Genomic DNA, 17599 nt, shown 5'->3' on the forward strand with positions numbered 1-17599 from the left:
TCCAGACCAACAACCCACCCTATCTCTGTAAACTCCTCCAGCCCCTACAACCCTCCCTATCTCTGTAACCTTCTCCAGATCCTACACTCCTCCCTATCTCTGTAACCTCCTCCAGCCCCTACACCCCTCCCTATCTCTGTAACCTCCTCCAGACCTACAACCCTCCCTATCTCTGTAAATTCCTCCAGCCCCTATAGCCCTCCCTAGCTCTGTATCCTCCTCCAGCCCCTACACCCCTCCCTATCTCTGTATCCTCCTCCAGCCCCTACAACCCTCCCTATCTCTGTAACCTCCTCCAGCCCCTACACCCCTCCCTATCTCTGTAACCTCCTCCAGACCTACAACCCTCCCTATCTCTGTAAACTCCTCCAGCCCCTACAACCCTCCCTATCTCTGTAACCTTCTCCAGCTCCTACACTTCTCCCTATCTCTGTAACCTCCTCCAGCCCCTACACCCCTCCCTATCTCTGTAACCTCCTCCAGACCTACAACCCTCCCTATCTCTGTAAACTCCTCCAGCCCCTATAGCCCTCCCTAGCTCTGTATCCTCCTCCAGCCCCTACACCCCTCCCTATCTCTGTAACCTCCTCCAGCCCCTACAACCCGTCCCTATCTCTGTAACCCCCTCCAGCCCCTACACCCCTCCCTATCTCTGTAACCTCCTCCAGACCCTACACCCCTCCCTATCTCTGTAACCTCCTCCAGACCCTACACCCCTCCCTATCTCTGTAACTTCCTCCAGCCCCTACAACCCTCCCTATCTCTGTAACCTCCTCCAGCCCCTACATCCCTCCCTATCTCTGTAACCTCCTCCAGCCCCTACACCCTCCCTATCTCTGTAACCTCCTCCAGCCCCTACATCCCACCCTATCTCTGTAACCTCCTCCAACCCTTACATCTCTCCCTATCCCTGTAACCTCCTCCAACCCCTACAACCCTCCCTATCTCTGTAACCTCCTCCAGCCTCTACACCCCTCCCTATCTCTGTAACCTCCTCCAGCCCCTAAAACCCTCCCTATCTCTGTAACCTCCTCCAGCCACTAAAACCCTCCCTATCTCTGTCACCTCCTCCAGCCCATACACTCCTCCCTATCTGTGTAACCTCCTCCAGCCCCTACACCCCTCGCTATCTCTGTATCCTCTTCCAGCACCTACACCCCACCCTATCTCTGTAACCTCCTCCAGCCCCTACAACCCACCCTATCTCTATAACCTCCTCCAGCCCCTAAAACCCTCCCTATCTCTGTGACCTTCTCCAGCTCCTACACTCCTTCCTATCTCTGTAACCTCCTCCAGCCCCTACACCCCTCCCTATCTCTGTAACCTCCTCCAGCCCCTACAACCCTCCTTATCTCTGTAACCTCCTCCAGCCCCTACACACCTCCCTATCTCTGTAACCTCCTCCAGCCCCTACAACCCTCCTTATCTCTGTAACCTCCTCCAGCCCCTACACACCTCCCCATCTCTGTAACCTCCTCCAGCCCCTACAACTGTCCCTATCTCTGTAACCTCCTCCAGCCCCTACAACCATCCCTATCTCTGTAACCTCCTCCAGCCCCTACAACCCTCCCTATCTCTGTAACCTTCTCCAGCTCCTACACTACTCCCTATCTCTGTAACCTCCTCCAGCCCCTATACCCCTCCCTATCTCTGTAACCTCCTCCAGACCTACAACCCTCCCTATCTCTGTAAACTCCTCCAGCCCCTATAGCCCTCCCTAGCTCTGTATCCTCCTCCAGCCCCTACAACCCTCCCTATCTCTGTAACCACCTCCAGCCCCTACACCCCTCCCTATCTCTGTAACCTCCTCCAGACCCTACACCCCTCCCTATCTCTGTAACCTCCTCCAGACCCTACACCCCTCCCTATCTCTGTAACTTCCTCCAGCCCCTACAACCCTCCCTATCTCTGTAACCTCCTCCAGCCCCTACACCCCTCCCTATCTCTGTAACCTCCTCCAGACCCTACACCCCTCCCTATCTCTGTAACCTCCTCCAGCCCCTACACCCCTCCCTATCTCTGTAACCTCCTCCAGACCCTACACCCCTCCCTATCTCTGTAACCTCCTCCAGCTCCTACAACCTTCCCTATCTCTGTAACCTCCTCCAGCCTCTACACCCCTCCCTATCTCTGTAACCTCCTCCAGCCACTTCAACCCTCCCTTTCTCTGGAATCTCCTCCAGCCCCTACAACCCTCCCTATCTCTGTAACCTCCTCCAGCCCCTACACCCCTTTTTACCTCTGTAACCTCCTCCAGCCCCTACAACCCTCCCTTTCTCTGTAACCTCCTCCAGCTCCTACACCCCTCCCTATCTCTGTAACCTCCTTCAGCCCCTACACCCCTCCCTATCTCTGTAACCTCCTCCAGCCCCTGCACCCCTCGCTATCTCTGTAACCTCCTCCAGCTCCTACACTCCGCCCTATCTCTGTAACCGCCTCCAGACCCTACACCCCTCCCTATCTCTGTAACCTCCTTCAGCCCCTACACCCCTCCCTATCTCTGTAACCTCCTCCAGACCCTACACCCCTCCCTATCTCTGTAACCTCCTCCAGCCACTTCAACCCTCCCTATCTCTGGAATCTCCTCCAGCCCCTATAACCTTTCCTATCTCTGTAACTTCCTCCAGCCCCTGCACCCCTCCTTACCTCTGTAACCTCCTCCAGCCTCTACACCCCTCCCTATCTCTGTATCCTCCTCCAGTCTCTACACCCCTCCCTATCTCTGTAACCTCCTCCAGCCTCTACACCCCTCCCTATCTCTGTAACCTCCTCCAGCCCCTGCACCCCTCCCTATCTCTGTAACCTCCTCCAGTTCCTACACCCCTCCCTATCTCTGTAACCTCCTCCAGCCCCTACGCCCCTTCCTATCTCTGTAACCTCCTCCAGCCCCTACACCCCTCCCTATCTCTGTAACCTCCTACAATCTTCCGAGATCTCTGTGTTCCTCCAATTCCGGCCTCTTGAGCCTCCCCCGATTCCCCTCGCTCCACCACTGGCGGCCGTGCCTTCAGCTGCCTGGGGACCCTAAGCTCTGGAACTCCCTCGCCACACCTTTCTTCCCCTCTACCTTAATAACAGAACAAAGAACAAAGAAAAGTACAGCACAGGTACAAGACCTTCGCCCCTCCAAGCCTGCGCCGATCATATTGCCCGTCAACTAAAACAGTTTGCACTTCCGGGGTCCGTATCCCTCTATTCCCATCCTATTCGTGTATTTGTCAAGCTGCCTCTTAATGTTCTAAGATGCTCCTTAAATTCTTAGGTTTTGGCCTGCTCTCTCCTCATGTCTTTTGTTGTTGAATTTTGACCAGTACCATTTCTCCGAAGTATCTTAGAATCTTTCACTTTGTTGAAGGAAATATATAAGTATAAGTGCAAGTTTCATATCGGATCATTGAACATCACCTGACAAATCATTCGTTGTTGGCACTAACTCTTCATTGTCTTCACCTGTATCATGCTCCTCCTGACAGGAATCCCTCTCCATGTTCCAATCTTCTTTTGCAGTGTGTCAAATTCTACCCAAGGGCGTGGCTGCCATTCTGGGACCATCGTCCAGCCCCGCGTCCGGGTCGTTTGTCAGCCACATCTGTGGAGAGAAAGAGGTAAAGAGACACCCAGTCCGAAGGGACAGGGAACCAGGGCGGACGCGTTGGAAGAGGGCAGAGTTCAGGAGGGATGGGAATTCGGAGAGGTAAGGTATGGGTTGGATGGCATTTGGGAGGGGCAGGGATCGGGATAGATGGGGGGGGTGCGTGGGGTTGGGGACGGAAAGGAATTGGGATGGATAGGGTTTGGAAGGAGCAGGATTTGGGAAGAAGGTGGTTTGGGAGGGACGGTTATTGGGTAATAAAGAGACGAGCGATGATCTTTTCCATTTTACATACCTATAGAGGCTTTTACAGTCCGATTTAATGTTTCTCACTCGTTTGCTCTCATATCCTATTTTCCCTTTCTTAATCGTTTTCTCAGTCCTCCTCAGCAGGATTACAAAATGCTCCCAATCCTCAGGCTGACCATTTTTCCCCCTTTTTTCCCCTAATCTCTGTCTCATTCATCTTCCGGAAAGCTCTAGGTTATTTTTTGCTTACTCTTCTGCTTCATGGGTATATAAGAGGTCCTACTGTAATTATACAGGGCCTTGGTCAGACCACAGCTGGGGTAGTGCGTGCAGTTTTGGTAGCCTTACCTAAGGCTTACTATAGAGGGAGTGCAGTGAAGGGTCACCAGACTGATCCCTGGGGCGGTGGGATTGTCAGATGAGGAAATATTAAATAGACTGGACCTTTATTCTCTGGAGTTAAGAAGAATGAGAGCTGATCTCATTCAGAAAATATTTACAGGGCTCAACAGTGCCATTGATTAAAGGGACATTGATTAACGGGACATTGATTAGAGGGACATTGATTAATGGGACATTGATTAACGGGACATTGATTAGAGGGACATTGATTAATGGGACAATTATTAGAGGGACAATAATTAATGGGACAATGATTAATGGGACATTGATTAATGGGACATTGATTAGAGGGACATTGATTCCAGGGACATTGATTCGAGGGACATTGATTAAAGGGACAGTGATTAACAGGACATTGATTAGAGGGACATTGATTCCAGAGACATTGATTCGAGGGACATTGATTAAAGGGACATTGATTAAAGGGGCATTGATTAAAGGGGCATTGATTAGAGGGACATTGATTAGAGGGACATTGATTAAAGGGACATTGATTAAAGGGGCATTGATTAGAGGGACATTGATTAAAGGGACATTGATTAAAGGGGCATTGATTAGAGGGACATTGATTAAAGGGACATTGATTAAAAGGGCATTGATTAGAGGGACATTGATTAGAGGGACATTGATTAAAGGGACATTGATTAAAGGGGCATTGATTAGAGGGACATTGATTAGAGGGACATTGATTAAAGGGGCATTGATTAGAGGGACATTGATTAAAGGGATATTGATTAGAGGGACATTGATTAGAGGGACATTGATTAGAGGGACATTGATTAAAAGGGCATTGATTAGAGGGACATTGATTAGAGGGACATTGATTAGAGGGACATTGATTAAAGGGGCATTGATTAAAGGGGCATTGATTAGAGGGACATTGATTAGAGGGACATTGATTAGAGGGACATTGATTAAAGGGGCATTGATTAAAGGGGCATTGATTAGAGGGACATTGATTAGAGGGACAATGAAAATGATAGTGTTTCCCTGTAATCAATGTCCCTTTGTTCAATGTCCTTTTAATCAATATCCCTCTAATCAATGTCCCATTAATCGTTGTCTCTTTAATCAATATCCCTTTAATCAATGACCCTTTAATCAATTACCCTTTGTTCAATGTCCTTTTAATCAATATCCCTCTAATCAATGTCCCATTAATCGTTGTCTCTTTAATCAATATCCCTTTAATCAATGACCCTTTAATCAATGACCCTTTAATCAATGTCCCTTTAATCAATGACCCTTTGTTCAATGTCCTTTTATTCAATATCCCTCTAATCAATGTCCCATTAATCGTTGTCTCTTTAATCAATATCCCTTTAATCAATGACCCTTTAATCAATGTCCCGTTATTTAATGTCTATAATAATCAAATAATGGCCCTTTAATCAATGTCCCTATAATTAAAGTCTCTTTAATCAATGCCCCTTTAATCAATGCCCCTTTAACCAGTGGCCCTTTAATCAATGTCCCGTTAATCATTGTTGCGATAACTGAAGTCTCTTTAATCAATGTCACAAGTAACTTCCCAGAAATACTCAGGAACCAAGGGTCTCGTGAGGAGGAGGAATTGAAGGGAACCAGTATTACACAAACAACAATGCTGGAGAAATTCATGGGATTGAAAGCCGATAAATCCCAGGGGCCAATAATCTACATCCCAGGGTACTAAAGGAGGTGGCCATGGAAACAGTGGATGTGTTGGTTGTCATCTTCCAAAATTCTGTAGATTCTGGAACAGTCCCTGCAGATTGGAGGGTGGCACCTGCAGCCCCACTATTTAAAAAAGGAGGGAGAAAATAGTGAATTACAGACCAGTTAGCCTAACATCAGTAGCAGAGAAAATGTTAGACTCTAATATAAAGGATGTGATAACAGGGCACTTAGAAATATCCACAGGATTAGACACCGCATTAGAGCTACCAAAGGGAAATCATGTTTGACAAACCTACTGGAGTTCTTTGAGGATGTAACTAGCTGAATAGATAAGGGAGAACCAGTGGATGTGGTGTATTTGGATTTTCAGAAAGCTTTTGACAAAGTCCCACATAAGAGGTTAGTGTGAAAAATTAAATCCCATGGGATTGGGGGCAATATATTAGCATGGACTGAGAATTGATTGCAGGCAGGAAATTCCGAGAGTAGGAATAAATGGCTCTCTTTTGCGATGGCAGGCAGTGACTAGTGGGATACCACTGGCATCAGTGCTTGGGCCCCAGCTATTCACAATGTATATCAATGATTTGGATGAGGGAACAGAATATAATATTTCCAAGTTTGCAGACGACACAAAATGAGGTGGGAATGTGAGCGGTGAGGAGGATGTTAAGAGGCTTCAAGGTAATTTAGACAGGGTGAGTGAGTGGTCAAATACATGGCAGATGCAGTATAACGTGGATAAGTGTGAAGCCATCCACTTTGGTAGGAAAAACGGGATGACAGAGTGTTATTTAAATGGTGATAGATTGGGAAATGTTGATGTACAAAGGGACCTGGGTGTCCTTGTACACCAATCACTGAAAGCAAGCATGCAGGTGCAGCAAGCAGTTAAGAAGGCAAATGGTGTGTTGGCCTTCATTGTGAGAGGACTTGAGTACAGGAGCAGGGATGTCTTACTGCAGCTGTACAGGGCCTTGGTGAGACCACACCTGGAGTATTGTGTGCAGTTTTGATCTCCTTACCTAAGAAAGGATATACTTACCATAGAGGGAGAGCAGCAAAGGTTCACCAGACTGATTCCTGGGATGGCAGGATTGTCATATGAGAAGAGATCGGGTTGACTAGGCCTGTATTCGCTGGAGTTTAGAAGAAAGACAGGGGATCTCATTGAAACATATACAATTCTGACTGGGATGGACAGACTGGATGCAGGGATAATGTTTCCTCTGGCTGGGTGAGGGGGTCTAGAACAAGGAGTCACAGTCTCAGGATACAGGGTAGGCCATTTAGGACTAAAATGAGGAGAAACTTCTTCGCTCAGAGGGTGGTGAACCTGTGGAATTCTCTACCACAGATGCTGTGGATGGCAAGTCACTGAATCAATGTCCCTTTTATTAATGTGCCACTAATCAACATCCCTGTAATAAATGTGCTTTTAACCAAGGTCCTGAAATCAAAATCTCTTTAAACATTGTCTCTGTAGTTGATATCCTTCTAATCAGAGCCTCTTTAATCAATGTCCCTTCAATCATTATCCCTATAATCAAAATCTCTTTAATCATTGTCCCGATAAAGGCTAGAGGCATGGCTGAGGTGTTAAATGAACATGTTGCATCTGTCTTTACCTACAAGGTCGATGCTGCCCAGGCCATGTGACAGAGGAAGAAACCTTGTCACGAGGAGGGTTTAAAATTGATAAGGAGGAGGTTATTGGATAAGCTGTCAGTACTTAAAGTTGATAAGGCACTGGGACTGGTAGAGATGCATCCAAAAATATTGAAGGGAGTGAGAGTGGAAATTGCAGAGGCACTGGCAATAATCTTTCAATGTCCTCTGGATTTGAGAGATAAGTCGGAGGACTGGAGAATTGCAAACCTTGTTCAAATATGGTTGTAAAGATCTGCCCTGCAATTACAGACCAGTCAGTTTAACTTCGGTGGTGGGGAAACTTCTAGAAACAATTATTCAGGATAGAATTAATAGTCACGTAGAAACATATGGATTGATTTGGAAGGGTCAGCATGGATTTGTTGAAGGGAAATTGTATCTAACTAACTGGCTGGAGTTTTTTGAAGCGGTGTCAGGGATGGTTGATGAGGGCAAGGCTGTTGATGTGGTGTATATGGACTTCCAAAAGGCGTTTGATACAATGCCACACAACAGACTTGTGAGGAAAGTTATAGGTCATGCAATAAAAGGGACAGTAACAATATGGATACAAAATTGGCTGAGGGATAGGAAACAGAGAGTGATGGTTAATGGGCAATTTTCAGGCTGGAAGAAGGTTTGTAGTGGAGTTCCCCAGGGGTCAGTACTAGGACCTTTACTTTTCCTGAAATATATAAATGATCCAGATCCTGGTGACAATTTCAGAGTTTGTGGACGACACAAAACTTGGGAGAATTGTAAACTGTGAGGAGGACAGTGTAGAACTTCAAAAGGACATTGACACATTGGTGGAGTGGGCAGATAGGAGGCAGATGGAGTTCAATGCAGAGAAGTGTGGGGTGATGTACTTCAGTACAAAAACACAGAGACACAGTATAAAATAAAGGATACTATTCTAAAGAGCGTGCAGGAGCAGAGAGACCTGGGTCTATATGTACATAGATCATTACAAGTGGCAGGACAGACAGACAGAGCTGTTTCTAAAGCATACAGTATTCGAGGCTTCGTCGATTGGAGCAGAGAGCACAAGAGCAGGTAGGTTATGATGAACATATATAAGACACTGGTTAGACCTCAGCTGGAGTATTGTGTACAGTTCTGCGTGCCACACTATAGGAAGGATGTAAACGCATTGGAGAGAGTGCAGGAGAGGTTTATGAGAATGGTTCCAGGGATGAAATACTTCAGTTTGAGGAAAAATTGGAGAAGTTGGGGATGTTTTCCTTGGAGAGGAGGAGACGAAAGGAGACTTGGTAGAAGTTTTCAAAATTATGAGTAGTCTGGACAGAGTAGATAGGGAGAAACTGTCCTTGCTCGCAAGAGGTACGAGAACCAGAGGGCCCAGTTTTAAAGTGTTTTGCAGATGAAGAAAATGCACGGTGAGAATAAACACAGCGAGTAGTTAGTGTCTGGAATGCACAGCCTGGAAGTGTGGTGGAGGCAGGTTCAACTGAGGCATTCAAGAGGGAATTGGATGTTTATCTAAAGAGGAACAATGTGCAGGGTTAACGGAGAAAAAGCAGGAGATTGGCACGAAGTTAAAATGCTCAGAGAGCTGGTACAGACATGATGGGCTGAATGGCCACTGTCTACACCATAACAATTCTGGGATTCTGTAATCAATGTTCCTCCTAATCAATCCCCCTCTAATCAATGTCCCTATAATATAAATCCCTTAAATCAATGTCCAGTGGTATTAATCCATGTCCCCATAATAATCCCCTCTTTAATCAATGACCCTTTCATACAATGGAGGGGTGTAGCGGGATTGTCACTGGACTAGTCATCCAGAGACCCAGGGTAATGCCTGGGCTCTGGACCCTGGGTTCCAACCCCACCACGGCAGATGGTGGAATTTGAATTCAATAAAAATTGGAATTAGGAGTTTAATGGTGACCATGAAAGCATTGTCAAAACAGCCTTCTGGTTCACTCAGCAAACCTGCTCTACATGTGACTCCAGACCCACAGCAAGGTGGTTGACTCTTAAATGCCGGCTGAAAGTGGTATCAAAGCGCTAAAGAGTTGAAAAGGAATGAAACCAGACGGAGCACCTGACATCCACCCAGGCACAGTAAACTCAGCCCTGTAAACCCTGCACTGTCCTCCTTACTAACATCTGGGGGCTAGTGGCAGAATTGGGAGAGCTGTCTCACAGACTAGTCAAACAACATCCTGATATAGTCATCCTCACGGAATCATCCCTTACAGACAATGTCCCAGACACCCTCATCACCATCCCTGAGCGGTGGTGACACAGTGGTATACAGTCAGGAGGGAGTTACCCTGGGAGTCCTCAACATCCACTCCGGACCCCAGGAATTCTCATCAGGTCAAACATGGGTAAGGAAACCTCCTGCTGATGACCACGTCCCACCCTCCCTCAGCTGATGAATCAGTGCTTCCTCCATGTTGAACATCACTTGGAGGAAGCACTGAGGGTGGTGAGGGTGCAGAATGTACTCTGGGTGGGGACTTCAATGTCCATCACCAAGAGTGTCTCGGTAGCACCACTACTGACTGAGCTGGCCGAGTCCTATAGGACATTGCTGCTAGACTGGGTCTGGGACAGGTGGTGAGGGAACCAACAAGAGGGAAAAACATACTTGACCTCATCCTCACCAACCTGCCTGTCACAGACGGATCTGTCCATGACAGTATCGGTAGGAGTGACCACCACACAGTCACTGTGGAGACGAAGTCCCACCTTCACATTGAGGATACCCTCCATCGTGTTGTGTGGCACTATCACCGTGCTAAATGGGATAGATTTCAAACAGATCTAGCAACTCAAGACTGGGCATCCATGAGGTGCTGTGGGCCATCAGCAGCAGCAGAATTGTACTCGAACACAATCTGTAACCTCATGGCCCAGCATATCCCCCTCTCTACCATTACCATCAAGCCAGGGGATCAACCCTGGTTCAATGAAGAGTGCCGGAGGGCATGTCAGGAGCAGCACCAGGTATACCTAAAAGTCAGGTGTCAACCTGGTGAAGCTACAACACAGGACTACAGAGCTATCAAACAGCACTTGCTTAGCAATAACCTGCTCCCTGATGCCCAGTTTGGGTTCTGCCAGGGTCACTCAGCTCCTGACCTCATTACAGCCTTGGTTCAAACATGGACAAAAGAGCTGAACTCCTGAGGTGAGGTGAGAGTGACTGCCCTTGACATCAAGGCAGCATTTGACCGAGTGTGACATCAAGGAGCCCCAGCAAAACTGGAGTCAATGGGAATCAGGGGGAAAACTCTCCGCTGGTTGGAGTCATACCCAGCACAAAGGAAGATGGTTGTGGTTGTTAGAGGTCAGTCATCTCAGCTCCAGGACATCACTGCAGGAGTTCCTCAGGGTGGTGTCCTCGGCCCAACCATCTTCGGCTGCTTCATCAATGACCTTCCTTCCATCATAAGGTCAGAAGTGGGGATGTTCGCTGATGATTGCACAATGTTCAACACCATTCACAACTCCCCAGATAATGAAGCAGTCCATGTCCAAATGCAGCAAGACATGGACGATATCCAGGCTTGAGCTGACAAGTGGCAAGTAACATTCACACCACACAAGAGTCAGGAAATGACCATCTCCAACAAGAGAGAATCTAACCATCACCCCTTGACATTCAATGGCATCATCATCACTGAATCCCCCACTATCAACATCCTGGGGGTTACCATTGACCAGAAACTGAACTGGACTAGCCATATAAATACTGTGGCTACAAGAGCAGGTCAGAGGCTGGGAATCCTGCGGTGAGTAACTCACCTCCTGACTCCCCAAAGTCTGTCTACCATCTACAAGGCACAAGTCAGGAGTGTGATGGAATACTCTCCACTTGCCTGGATGAGTACAGCTCCCACAACATTCCAGAAGCTGGACACTGTCCAGGACAAAGCAGCCCCGCTTGATTGGCACCCCATCCACAAACATTCACTCCCTCCACCACCGACGCACAGTAGCAGCAGTGTGTGTACCATCTACAAGATGCACTGCAGGAACTCACCAAGGCTCCTTAGACAGCACCTTCCAAACCCACGACCACTACCATCTAGAAGGACAAGGGCAGCAGACACATGGGAGCACCACCACCTGGAAGTTCCCCTCCAAGTCACTCACCACCCTGACTTGGAAATATATCGGCCGTTCCTTCACTGTCGCTGGGTCAAAATCCTGGAACTCCATCCCTAACAGCGCTTTGGGTGTACCTACACCACAGGGACAAAATCCTGGAACTCCTTCCCTAACAGCACTGTGGGTGTACCTACACCACAGGGACAAAATCCTGGAACTCCATCCCTAACAGCACTGTGGGTGTACCTACACCACAGGGACAAAATCCTGGAACTCCCTCCCTAACAGCACTGTGGGTGTACCTACACCACACGGACAAAATCCTGGAACTCCCTCCCTAACAGCACTGTGGGTGTACCTACACCACAGGGACTGCAGCGGCTCAAGAAGGCAGCTCAGCACCACCTTCTCAAGGGGCAATTAGGGATGGGCAATAAATGCTGGGCCCAGCCAGTGACACTCACATCCCATAAAATAGGAATAATAAAAAATCAGCGACCTAAAACCAAATGACTTTAATCAATGGCCCCTGAGACAAATCTATCCTTGGGATCAATCCCACCTCATCCCACACAACCCCATCCCACCCAATCCAAACCCGCTCCACCCCTCACCCTGCCCATTTTATCCCCCCCACCCCACACCACCTCACCCCCCCACCTCACCCCCCACCTCACCCCCCCCACCTCACCCCCCACCTCACCCCCCCACCTCACCCCCCCACCCCACCCCCCACCCCATCCCCCCCACCCCCACCTCACCCCCCCACCCCATCCCCCCCACCTCACCCCCCACCTCACCCCCCCACCTCACCCCCCTCCACCTCACACCCCCCACCTCACCCCCCCACCTCACCCCCACCTCACCCCCCACCTCACCCCCCCCACCTCACCCCCCCACCTCACCCCCCACCTCACCCCCCCACCTCACCCCCCACCTCACCCCCCCACCTCACCCCCCCCACCTCACACCCCCCACCTCACCCCCCCCACCTCACACCCCCACCTCACCCCCCACCTCACACCCCACCTCACACCCCCCACCTCACCCCCCACCTCACCCCCCCACCTCACCCCCCCACCTCACACCCCCCACCTCACCCCCCACCTCACCCCCCACCTCACCCCCCCCCACCCCATCCCCCCCACCTCACACCCCCCCACCTCACCCCCCCCACCTCACACCCCCACCTCACCCCCACCCCATCCCCCCACCTCACACCCCCCCACCTCACCCCCCACCTCACCCCCACCTCACCCCCCACCCATCCCCCCCACCTCACCCCCCCACCTCACCCCCCACCTCACCCCCCCACCCACCCCCACCTCACACCCCCCACCTCACCCCCCACCTCACCCCCACCTCACCCCCCCACCCCACCCCCCCACCTCACCCCCCACCTCACCCCCCACCTCACCCCCCCCACCTCACACCCCCCACCTCACCCCCCCCAACTCACCCCCCACCTCACCCCCCCCACCTCACCCCCCCCACCTCACCCCCCCCACCTCACCCCCCCACCTCACCCCCCACCTCACCCCCCCACCTCACCCCCCCCCACCCCCACTCCCCCCCACCTCACCCCCCACCTCACCCCCCCCACCTCACCCCCCCACCTCACCCCCCCCCCATCCTCACCACCCCCCCACCTCACCCCCCCCACCTCACCCCCCCACCTCACCCCCCCCACCCATCCCCCCCACCTCACCCCCCACCTCACCCCCCCCACCTCACCCCCCCCACCTCACACCCCCCACCTCACCCCCCCAACTCACCCCCCCACCTCACCCCCCACCTCACCCCCCCACCTCACCCCCCACCTCACCCCCCACCTCACCCCCCCCACCTCACCCCCCACCTCACCCCACCCCCACCTCACCCCCCCACCTCACCCCCCCCACCTCACACCCCCCCACCTCACCCCCCCCCACCTCACACCCCCACCTCACCCCCCACCTCACCCCCCACCTCACCCCCCCCCACCCCATCCCCCCCACTTCACACCCCCCCACCTCACCCCCCCACCTCACCCCCACCTCACCCCCCCACCCCATCCCCCCCACCTCACCCCCCACCTCACCCCCCCACCTCACCCCCCACCACCTCACACCCCCCCACCTCACCCCCCCAACTCACCCCCCACCTCACCCCCCCACCTCACCCCCCCACCTCACCCCCCCCCCCCACCTCACCCCCCCACCCATCCCCCCCACCTCACCCCCCACCTCACCCCCCCACCTCACCCCCCACCTCACCCCCCACCTCACCCCCCCACCTCACCCCCCACCTCACCCCACCCCCACCTCACCCCCCCACCTCACCCCCCCCCACCTCACCCCCCCACCTCCACCCCCACCTCACACCCGCACCTCACCCCCCCCACCTCACCCCCCCACCTCACACCCCCCACCCACCTACCCCCCCCACCCCCACCTCACACCCCCCCACCCACCTACCCCCCCCCACCCCCCACCTCACCCCCCCCACCTCACCCCCCCCACCTCACCCCCCACCTCACCCCCCACCTCACCCCCCCCACCTCACCCCCCCCCACCTCACCCCCCACCTCACACCCCCCACCCACCTACCCCCCCACCTCACCCCCCCCACCTCACCCCCCCCACCTCACCCCCCACCTCACACCCCCCACCCACCTACCCCCCCCACCCCCCACCTCACCCCCCCCACCTCACCCCCCCCCACCTCACCCCCCCCACCTCACACCCCCACCTCACCCCCCCCCACCCCATCCCCCCCACCGCACCCCCCCCACCTCACCCCCCCCCACCTCACCCCCCCCCACCTCACCCCCCACCTCAAACCCCCCCCATCCCCCCCACCTCATCCCCCCACCTCACGCCCCCACCTCACCCCCCCCACCCCATCCCCCCCACCTCACCCCCCCCACCTCACCCCCCCCACCCCATCCCCCCCACCTCACCCCCCACCTCACCCCCCACCTCACCCCCCCACCTCAACCCCCCCACCTCAGCCCCCCCACCTCACCCCCCCACCTCAACCCACCCCACCTCACCCCCCCACCCCATCCCCCCCACCTCACCCCCCACCTCACCCCCCCACCTCACCCCCCCACCTCACCCCCCACCTCACCCCCCCCAAGCTCACACCCCCACCTCACCCCCCCACCTCACCCCACCCACTTCACCCCACCTCACCCCCCCCACCTCACCCCCCCACCTCACACCCCCACCTCACACCCCCCACCCCATCCCCCCCACCTCACCCCCCCACCTCAGCCCCCCACCTCACCCCCCCACCTCAGCCCCCCCACCTCACCCCCCCACCTCACCACCCCACCTCAGCCCCCCCACCTCAGCACCCCCCTCAGCCCCCCCCACCACACCCTCCCCCACCCCACCCCCCCACCTCAGCCCCCCCACATCAGCACCCCCCACCCCACCTCAGCCACCCCCACCTCAACCCCACCCACCCCACCGCACCTCAGCCCACTCCACCACCCAATGCCTCACACCAGCTCAAGGCCCTACACCCCCACCCAACCACATTCCAGTTCACTCTCATCCCTCATCCCTTCCCACCCAATCCCAGCCTCGCCTCCCATGGTGATGGTGAGGAGTTGAGGTGAGGGTTAATGCGAGGGCGATGATGCAGGTTTGAGATGGGTTGAGTTTGAGAGGGAGGGGAAAGGAGAGGTGTTTGGCTTCGGGACTGGAATAGATTCAGGGCGAGTATGAGGATGGGGATGAGCGGGTGCTACTGGGATAGGGTGAGGTTGTGTTTCTGGGATAGGGTGAGTGTGAGGGTGTGTTTCTGGGATAGGGTGAGGGTGAGGGTGTGTTTCTGGGATAGGGTGAGGGTGAGGTTGTGTTTCTGGGATAGGGTGATTGTGAGGAGGTGTTTCTGGGATAGGGTGAGTGTGAGGAGGTGTTTCTGGGATAGGGTGAAAGTGAGGGTGTGTTTCTGGGATAGGGTGAGGGTGAGGGTATGTTTCTGGGATAGGGTGAGGGTGTGTTTCTGGGATAGGGTGAGGGTGTGTTTCTGGGATAGGGTGAGGGTGAGGAGGTGTTTCTGCGATAGAGTGAGGCTGTGTTTCTGGGATAGGGTGAGGGTGAGGGTGTGTTTCTGGGATAGGGTGAGTGTGAGGGTGTGTCTCTGGGATAGGGTGAGGGTGAGTGTGTGTTTCTGGGATAGGGTGAGGGTGAGGGTGTGTCTCTGGGATAGGGTGAGGGTGTGTTTCTGAGATAGGGTGAGTGTGAGGAGGTATTTCTGGGATAGGGTGAGTGTGAGGAAGTGTTTCTGGGATAGGGTGAGTGTGAGGAGGTGTTTCTGGGATAGGGTGAGTGTGAGGAGGTGTTTCTGGGATAGGGTGAGTTTGAGGGTGAGTTTCTGGGATAGGGTGAGTGTGAGGAGGTGTTTCTGGGATAGGGTGAGTGTGAGGAGGTGCTTCTGGGATAGGGTGAGTGTGAGGAGGTGTTTCTGGGATAGGGTGAGTGTGAGGAGGTGTTGCTGGGATAGGGTGAGGGTGAGTGTGTGTTTCTGGGATAGGGTGAGGGTGAGGGTGTGTCTCTGGGATAGGGTGAGGGTGTGTTTCTGAGATAGGGTGAGTGTGAGGAGGTGTTTCTGGGATAGGGTGAGGATGAGGAGGTGTTTCTGGGATAGGATGAGGGTGAGGGTGTGTTTCTGGGATAGGGTGAGGGTGAAGGTGTTTTTCTGGGATAGGGTGAGGTTGAGGGTTTGTTTCTGGGTTAGGGTGAGGGTGAGGGTGTGTTTCTGGGATAGGGTGAGTGTGAGGAGGTGTTTCTGGGTTAGCGTGAGGGTGAGGGTGTTTTTATGAGATAGGGTGAGGGTGAGGGTGTGTTTCTGGGATAGGGTGAGGGTGAGGGAGTGTCTCTGGGATAGGGTGAGGGTGAGGGTGTGTTTCTGGGATAGGGTGAGGGTGAGGGTGTGTCTCTGGGATAGAGTGAGGGTGTGTTTCTGAGATAGGGTGAGTGTGAGGAGGTGTTTCTGGGATAGGGTGAGTGTGAGGAAGTGTTTCTGGGATAGGGTGAGTGTGAGGAGGTGTTTCTGGGATAGGATGAGTGTGAGGGTGGGTTTCTGGGATAGGGTGAGGGTGAGGGTGTGTTTCTGGGATAGGGTGAGGGTGAGGGTGAGTTTCTGGGATACGGTGAGTGTGAGGAGGTGTTTCTGGGATAGGGTGAGGGTGAGGGTGTGTTTCTGGGATAGGGTGAGTGTGAGGGTTTGTTTCTGGGATAGGGTCAGGGTGAGGGTGTGTTTCTGGGATAGGGTGAGGGTGAGGGTGTGTTTCTGGGATAGGGTGAGTGTGAGGAAGTGTTTCTGGGATATGGTGAGCGTAAGGAGATGTTTCTGGGATAGGGTGAGGGTGTGTTTCTGGGATAGGGTGAGTGTGAGGAGGTGTTTCTTGGATAGGGTGAGTTTGAGGGTGGGTTTCTGGTATAGGGTGACGGTGAGGAGTTGTTTCTGGGATAGGGTGAGGGTGAGGGTGTGTTTCTGGGATAGGGTGATGGTGAGGGTGTTTTTCTGGGATAGGGTGAGTGTGAGGAGGTGTTTCTGGGATAGGGTGAGGGTGAGGGTGTGTTTCTGGGATAGGGTGAGGGTGAGGAGGTGTTTCTGGGATAGGGTGAAAGTGAGGGTGTGTTTCTGGGATAGGGTGAGGGTGAGGGTATGTTTCTGGGATAGGGTGAGGGTGTGTTTCTGGGATAGGGTGAGGGTGTGTTTCTGGGATAGGGTGAGGGTGAGGAGGTGTTTCTGCGATAGAGTGAGGCTGTGTTTCTGGGATAGGGTGAGGGTGAGGGTGTGTTTCTGGGATAGGGTGAGTGTGAGGGTGTGTCTCTGGGATAGGGTGAGGGTGAGTGTGTGTTTCTGGGTTAGGGTGAGGGTGAGGGTGTGTCTCTGGGATAGGGTGAGGGTGTGTTTCTGAGATAGGGTGAGTGTGAGGAGGTATTTCTGGGATAG

The 17599-nt window shown here is 53.2% G+C and overlaps 1 protein-coding gene across 1 annotated transcript in view; it reads left to right on the top strand.

The window, feature by feature from the left end:
- The window catches only part of LOC121274108 (glutamate receptor ionotropic, kainate 5-like), a gene marked incomplete at its 3' end in the record, with an annotated part of 576200 nt that overhangs the window by 16926 nt on the left and 541675 nt on the right, over positions 1 to 17599 (top strand). The window contains exon 3 of the mRNA XM_041181261.1: positions 3508 to 3605. Coding sequence (XP_041037195.1) covers positions 3508 to 3605 — 98 coding nt within the window. The remainder of the gene's footprint in view (positions 1 to 3507; positions 3606 to 17599) is intronic.

The sequence above is a fragment of the Carcharodon carcharias genome (assembly GCF_017639515.1).
Source record: "Carcharodon carcharias isolate sCarCar2 chromosome 29 unlocalized genomic scaffold, sCarCar2.pri SUPER_29_unloc_5, whole genome shotgun sequence".
Taxonomy (NCBI): Eukaryota; Metazoa; Chordata; class Chondrichthyes; order Lamniformes; family Lamnidae; genus Carcharodon; species Carcharodon carcharias.